A 7,763-nucleotide genomic window follows, 5' to 3' on the forward strand; every position below is an offset into this window, starting at 1 on the left:
ATCCAGGCAACGCCAATGTGATGGATGATGCGCTAAATAGGAAATTTGCAGGAAAGCTTAGCACATATTATCACGGAGAGGCGAAGGCCATTGATCAGATAGATCTTTATGATGTTCAGTCAGGACATCAGATTTGAAATTTCACACCTTGGGATTTTGATAGCTCAATTAAATGTGCGGCAAACGCTAATTGACAAAATCAAGGAGTTACAAGGTGAAGATCTCCAATTGAAACGTGTGATGGATGAGGTATAAAAAAGGAAAGTTTCAGGACTTTAGTGTTACCAACAGAGCACTAAAGTATGGTACCAGATTGTATGTTCCAGATGTGGAGAATCTGAGACAGGGGATCATGGAGGAAACTCATGGTTCAATGTACAGTATTCATCCAAGTTCCACAAATATGTATCGAGATATCTACGAGATTTACTAGTGGAACAGAATGAAGAGGGATATAGTGGAGTTTGTGGCAAGGTTTCCGGTGTGTCAGTAAGTTAAGCTTGAACAGCAACGTCCATATGGATTTTTACAACCCCTACCAATTCCAGAGTGGAAGTAGGAAAGGATTACGATGGATTTTATGGTCGGAATACATAGTACGCGGAAAGGTTTTGATTCTATATGGGTAATAGTGGATCGTTTGACGAACTCAGCACACTTTATACCTATTAAGATATCATATACTGCGGCGAAGTTGGCATACGTTTACACTGACAGGATAGTCAGTCTACATGGAGTTCCTATGTCAATAGTTTCGGATAGAGGTTCAGTGATTAAATCTAGATTTTGGGGATGTTTGCAAGAAGCTATGGGAACGCGGCTAGATTTTAGTACCGCTTTTCATCTACAAAAAGATGGACAGTCTGAAAGGATTATTCAAACCTTAGAAGATATGGTTAGACTTTGTGTACTAGATTTTAAAGGTAGTTGGGATGTGTATTTACCATTGGTGGAGTTTTTGTACAACAACAACTATCATTCCAGTGTTGAGATGGCTCCATATGAGGCATTATACGGTGCTAAGTGTCGATCTCCTATTTGTTGGGAGGACGTTGGAGATAGAAAATTGACAGGAGCGGAGATTATTCAGAGTGCCTCAGAAAAGGTATCAGTGATTAAGCAGCGATTGGAATCTGCTATTAATCGCTAGAAAAGTTATGCAGATCAAAATAGGAAAGAGTTAGAATTTCAAGTAAGCGATAATGTCTATCTGAAGGTATCACCTATGCAAGGTGTTATCCGTTTTGGAAAGAGAGGCAAGTTGTCTCTAAGTTATGTGAGACCATACGAGAATGTAGAGCGCATAGGAGCGGTGGCTTATAAGTTAGACCTACCGCTAGATATATCGCAAGTTCATCTGGTGTTTCATATCGATGCTGCGAAAGTATATCATAGATCCTTCTCAAGTGATTCAAACGCAAGCTATGGAGGTCAACGAGGAACTTTCTTACGAGGAGAAACCTGTTGAGCTAGTAGATACTCAACTGAGGAAGCTTCGTACTAAGGAGATCCCTACGGAGAAAGTGTTGTGGAGGAATCATTCTTTGGAGGAATATACGTGGGAGACAGAAGCGGATATGCATCAACGATTTTCACAAGGTATCCAGTTTTTATTGAAATTCGAGGACGAATTTTAATAAGGTGGTGAGAATGTAACACCCCGTAAATTTAAAGGACTAAATTATACAAGGAAATGACTAATTAATACGACCGGAAGAACGTAAATTAAATTTAAGGATAAATTTAATTTGTAATGTTTCTCGTAATATAAAATAGTTCCAGAAGTTAAAATATTAAATTTAGATACTTATATTTTAACTAACGGGGATAAAAAAACACTTATAAATTAAAATAAAATAATTTATAAGTTCCGAGTGAATATTTATAGAGTCAATATTCACGGAATATTTTTAGGAAGTTACTCCTAAAATTTTAATAGATTTGGACATAGAAATTTTATTGAGAGAGACTAGTTTAGCCCTAATAAAACTTAAATGATTTATTAAAAATAAAATATAGGTCCTGTGAGAATTAAAGCTACGTTTTATTCTTATTATTATTTTTGGAATTTTTGGGTAAAATTTCATAAAGTTTGGAGTTCATTGTCCGTTTTAGTTAGGGACGAATATTTAAGAATTTGGGTTAAAGTGAGGCGTGAGTCATAAGGTACTAGTTTGACATATAACCAAACTATATAATTTGAATTCAATTTGAAATGGTTCAGCAAAAACCATTTCTTCTTCTTCTTTTACTTTAGAGAAGCGACACACCTAGGGTTTAATAGAATTCAAACAGATTCTTGTTTCTGACTCGAATTTCTTCGTGCACTCGATATATTAATCCAGATAATAACCATTATTTTGAATTTGGTTCTATAGAAATTGCAATATATTAAAAGTTATAACGGTTATCGCATCAAATTGATCGAATACGAATCGATTTTAAGTTTTGATTGCTGAAATAAGACGTCTGGTGTGTGAATTGATGATTAGGAGGATATTTTTTTGTAATAACACGTGAATTTTTTTTAAAAATTTTCCGTTGAATTTCGATCGTAATTTAAGTTCATTTCGGTTTTTGTGGTTTGATTTGGTTGAACCAAACCGTGGTTCAACCTTCGGGTTGAACCAGGTCTTGTTGGACCGTTGGTCTTAAACGAGACCTGGTCTCTCGTGAGGTTCCGAACAAGATCTGGTCTTTCATGAGGTCCCGATCGATACCTGATGGTCTCGTTCGGGACCTGCACATTTTAGGCAGGTCTCAATCGAGAACTGACTCGTAGCAGTTAGGCTGCATTTACTCCCCTACTTGCAGTCGTTTTTGGAATTCGTTCTTCCTATAAATACTAAATATTTCAACCCTAATATCTTCCCCACACTTCAAACAAACCCTAGCCACCCTTTCTCCTCCTTAATCTTTAAATTTTATTCAGCTAATCATCCTCCAAAGTCTTGGTTATCGGTAAGTTTTGTTCTTAGTTTTCTGTTTTGAGCTTTAATCAGCAATTCCGTAATTTGGATCGTTCTCTTTTGTTTTAACGTTATTTTCAGTTTCGTTTCATCCCGGTGATTCTAGACTCACGCTTCTACGATTCTCACCTTTGTTTTCGCAAAACGGTACGTTAATCAATCTCTTATAGACGCCGTCGTTTCATCGTTTTTCTTTATATTATTGGTTATGTTGTTGCTTAAAGTTGATGCCTTGGATTTATGTTTATTTCTAGTGAAATTTAGATTGTTAGAGTTATGATTTATGTTATAGGTTGGGTCCTTTATCCAAATTGAATTGTTTGTTTTCGGGTTTGGTTTCCATTGTTAACTCTTGACTGTTTATAATCTGAGTTTCGTTTGATTGTTAAGGTTTCTTGGGTTTGTCTTAATGGCGCCGGTAACAAGTCTTTGAATGTCAAATTTTGGGTTGCTTCAATCGTGATTATGAGTTCCTTTATTTATTTGGTCTGCTTGAGATTTTGTACAAAATATTGGCTCTGTGTTTGGTTATGGTTTTATCTGATGTTTAATTGATGATGATGACACATCACAACTTTGGCGGGCTGGGCTTGTTTATAATATAAGAGATTGTTTTGGTCATAAAGGGTCATTGTGGTAACTAAATTAATTGTCTTAATCAATTCAATCTTTATTTTAATAGTTTTAATCAATTGAACCCATTAAGTTATTTCTAGTTATTCACACTTTAATTATAGTTATTTGAATTGAATTTAACCTTCGGATTTTATTTCGATTTATAAATTTATAACATTATTTTAAATCTAATAATAATGTTAGTTTTATTTATTATTTAATTTATCTTGATTATTATATTCGTAGATCGAAAATTATATTTTTTATTCAATAATATATAATTATTCGGGTAATTATTAATTTTGGAATGTTTGACTAGACGTGTAAATTGGACGTTTTAAGATCTTAACGGTTTGTTTAATTTACTTTAATTAAGTAATGTTTTTGTAACTATTGGTTACTTGAGCTATCAATTATTGAGTTCCATTTTAAATTTTAATTATTATTTTATCAAAGTTGTTTTTGTAATTATAAATTGTGGTTTATAATTGGATATCAATATATTTCTTTTATTAAGTTATTTTTGGAATTATAAACTCTGGTTTATATTTGATAAAATATTTGGGTCGGATTAGACTTGGGTCACCCGACATGTGAGATAGCTTGGTAGTTATCAGTAACTCGGCGGACCCACTATTTGGAAATTGATTTATTTTTTTATTTAAATATTATTTAAATAATATTTGCTGAAACGGATTTTTAAACCGGGAACTGAATAGACTTGACTTATTGTGGACTTATTAATTATTTGAGTATTGTGTTACTCGAGTCATTAGGTGATTAATTGTCCATTCTGCTTTGGCTATGCTTGTGCTTGACTTGGTATTGTGCTAGTGCTATGTGGTGTCTAGTGTTGAGAATAAACCAACTTGTAGTAATCCGGAAGTCGGATGTCGATCCCACGGAGACAAGAGGTTTAAAGTGAATGAAATTGACTTTGATTTTCAATTCGGAAAGCAAACGAGTAATTGGATTTTTGATTAATAACGACAGAACTAAATTTAAGCAATCACTAATTAGACTAAGAAGCAATTAAAAATTAAACAACTAATTGATTAAAGGATTAAAAACAATAATTAAAAGCGCCTAAGGGTTTCTCATCATGCCAACGAGATTCCTAGGTAATAGGTCGGGTATACGGGTATTGGTTCGGGTCGCGCCATTCTAAGGTATCTAAATCCGCTCTCTCGAGCCGGAAGTTGAAGAACCGACAATTGATTAATGAGTCGAAATCCAACTCACTCTCGCGCAATTGGATGTCGACTACAACAATAAATCCGATTAATCCGCAAACTCAAACAACCGCGAAATCCCTAAATCACTCTCGTGCATCTAGGTCTTAAGCTTATGCTCAACTAGGTCTATTCGATTAGCTTAACTCTCGCCCTCACTAATCAAACACAAATCATAAATTAAGAAGCTAACTTAATCTAAGCATTAAGATCATTAAACACAAGAAAACCATAACCCATACAATCCTAACCAATCATCTAGCAATCATATATAGCAATCATAAACAACCCCTAGACTAGGGGTTTAGCTACTCATAACTAACCTAACATTAGCTACTAAGCAACAATTAATCAACATAATAAGGATTAGAGTAAATACCTTAAGTGAGAAAGGAATCAATAACATAAACAAGATAATGAAGATAGAAACTCAAAAGCTTGCATTAATGGAGATGAAACCCAAACTATAAAATCTGTAAATTAAATGAAGAACACCAAGAACTATGAAGATCCTCTTCTAAAAGTAGAGAGCAAAAGAAATAAAATTGATTGATTCAAAGTTGTTGTTTACAAAAGTGAATGATTCTTGACCTAAAAAGATAATGTGACTTATATAGTCTGGACAAATAGGGAAATAAAAACATCCTAGTACAAAGGTGTTGGCTAAAAGAGGAAGTGGGCCACTTAAAGCTCTTTCTTCAAGTCAGATTTTGTCTTCAGCTTTTCCTCATGTCTTGGTCGAGAAGCTCATTTAAGTTGAGCTTCTCGATTGAGAAGCTCCTTTTGAAACCATTCGTCCAAAATGGTCCTTCATGTCTTGGTTGAGAAGTTCATGTCTTGATCAAGACATGTGTTAAATTACACATGTCTCTTTTGCTTCTCAGCTTCTCTTCCAAGACATGCTTTAAAACTTGACTTCTCTTCAACTTCTCGCTTTGGCTTCCGACTTTGATATTTCTTTAATTCCTCACTCTTTTTAGCCCAAATAATTCCGCAAACACTCCAAATCACCTAAAATGCCAACACACGTAATAAGGTATCGAAACACCTAGAAACACATGTCAAAATGCAATAACGTGATGCAAAAACTATCTAAATACTATGAGTATTCTACTCCTATCAAACCTCCTCACACTAAACCCTTGCTTGTCCTCAAGCAAGAAATGAATCTTACTATCAACACACAATCAACAACCTTGGCAATTATGAATAAATGTCAACAACGAATTCCCAATCAATGAAGTTACAAATGCAATCGTCTAATATCATCAACCACAAGCGATGCAAACAAATGATGAATGAAATTATAATGACATATCCCGATGACATTGAGACTACTATTGGTATGGCATTATGTCACAAAAGTTCGAGGTTACCATTATCTACGGGACATGAAACACATTGGTCAAACGAAATTAACAAATCATGGCAATATGTTCATAAGCATCAAGTAAAGGCATCATTCCTCACAAGGTATCACTCTAACACTCAAGTGTTTCGGGTGCGAAAGTAAAGCTCAATACATATGCAAATTCACCATTGGCTTGCTCTTAGTCCCGGACTCCACTACTTAGTTCGGTAATCAACAACTATCATATGGATTTGTTAAGGGTTGTACTTGGCTAAGGGTTAAGGGTAGGTAAAATGGATAAATTCGGCTACAACTTGACTTGAAAACTAATCTACAAAGCACTATTTACTTTTGATCTAACTCGGAATTTTCCGCACTTGTGAACTTTTCATTCTTTTATTGCCTTCATTTATTTTCTTTGTTTTCTTTTTCTTGCTTTTCTTATTTTTCTCTTATTTTTTTCTTTTCTTTTCAAGGCATCTAATTTTTTTTTTCTTTTATGAACTTGTTCACATCCTTTCTTTTTCATCAAGCCAGCATCAAATTTTTCAGTTTCAAGTTAATCAAGTCAAATTGGGGTGTTTTTAGAGGTAAAATTTTGAAGGGATAAAATGTGTGAAAGTGTGTTGAAATCAATGAAAATTGGCTAAGGCCCAAGGGGTGTAATCTAGTGGTAACGGGTAGGCTTTTATGTGATTTTAAGAAAATGGGGCAATCCTAATGCCTTACTCATCTAGCTATTGACACTCAACCATATAGTCTCGAACGGACACCGAGCAAGTTCTAGGAATTAGGCATGTAAAGGACACTCACAACAACAATTAGGCTTAAAATGCTCAAATAAAAGTGATGTCATGCCAAATACTCAACTCCTATGAACACATGCCAATCAAGCCTAATGGTGTCATGACACAATTTTTCAAATTAAAGTACATGTCATGAATCCGTATTAAGTAACCACGAAAATTCAAAATCACAAAAACCAACTAATTGCATTCACCCTAATCTCATCGAAACATGTCATACAAATTGCATTTAATTAGGCAAGCATCAACATTCGATTGATTAAACTAGAAAACGCATTTGATAAATTCTTTGATCGGGAGATAACATTAGTTGACAAATTTCAAAAGTACCAAGGCCATTAATCATGCTGCCAACAAACTAAAGCCAAAGATTTAGTGCTAGAGGTGACTCAAAACAACCTAGATAAACTAAACATCCTAACAAACGACATAAAGCGATAAACAAGATAAAAACAACACACGAGATACAATTTCACAACCCTCCTCACACTATTTCTAGCTTAGTCCCTAAATCATAGAAATATAAAATAAAGAATGAAATTGTATGAGAGAGTTAGAAAGTGCAAATCTCGCTAGTCTGACTCCGGAGTAGCGGGGGATTGAGGCGGTGCCACATCATGAATCCATGTGTGCGTGTTTCTTTTGAATTTGAAAAGATTTGAGAAATTTTTGTTTTTGGCTCAGCAGGTGGCTTCTCGATCGAGAAGCTCATTTAAAATATGCTTCTCGATCGAGAAGCAGGTGTGGAATTGTTTCGTCTAAAATTGTTCTTCATGTCTTGATCGAGAAG

The 7,763-nt window shown here is 34.6% G+C and overlaps 1 protein-coding gene across 1 annotated transcript; it reads left to right on the forward strand.

Annotated features, from left to right (window-relative positions):
- Nucleotides 1-571: 571 nt before the first annotated feature.
- Nucleotides 572-5,641, forward strand: LOC126657050 (uncharacterized). Its single transcript, XM_050351673.1, has 6 exons — nucleotides 572-1,105; nucleotides 1,217-1,294; nucleotides 1,386-1,599; nucleotides 2,933-2,961; nucleotides 3,360-3,455; nucleotides 5,537-5,641. The coding sequence occupies exons 1-6, from the start codon at nucleotides 572-574 to the stop codon at nucleotides 5,639-5,641; spliced, it is 1,056 nt and encodes a 351-aa protein (XP_050207630.1).
- The last annotated feature ends 2,122 nt before the right edge of the window (nucleotides 5,642-7,763 follow it).

Source organism: Mercurialis annua, linkage group LG7, assembly GCF_937616625.2.
Source record: "Mercurialis annua linkage group LG7, ddMerAnnu1.2, whole genome shotgun sequence".
Taxonomy (NCBI): Eukaryota; Viridiplantae; Streptophyta; class Magnoliopsida; order Malpighiales; family Euphorbiaceae; genus Mercurialis; species Mercurialis annua.

Coding starts and splice junctions, on each gene's coding strand:
- LOC126657050 (XM_050351673.1), top strand. CDS start 572: ATGGATTTTATGGTCGGAATACATAGTACGCGGAAAGGTTTTGATTCT. Junction 1,295..1,385: donor ATGTGAGACCATACGAGAAT/GTAGAGCGCATA, acceptor ATGCTGCGAAAG/TATATCATAGATCCTTCTCA. Junction 2,962..3,359: donor CTCCAAAGTCTTGGTTATCG/GTAAGTTTTGTT, acceptor TTGATTGTTAAG/GTTTCTTGGGTTTGTCTTAA.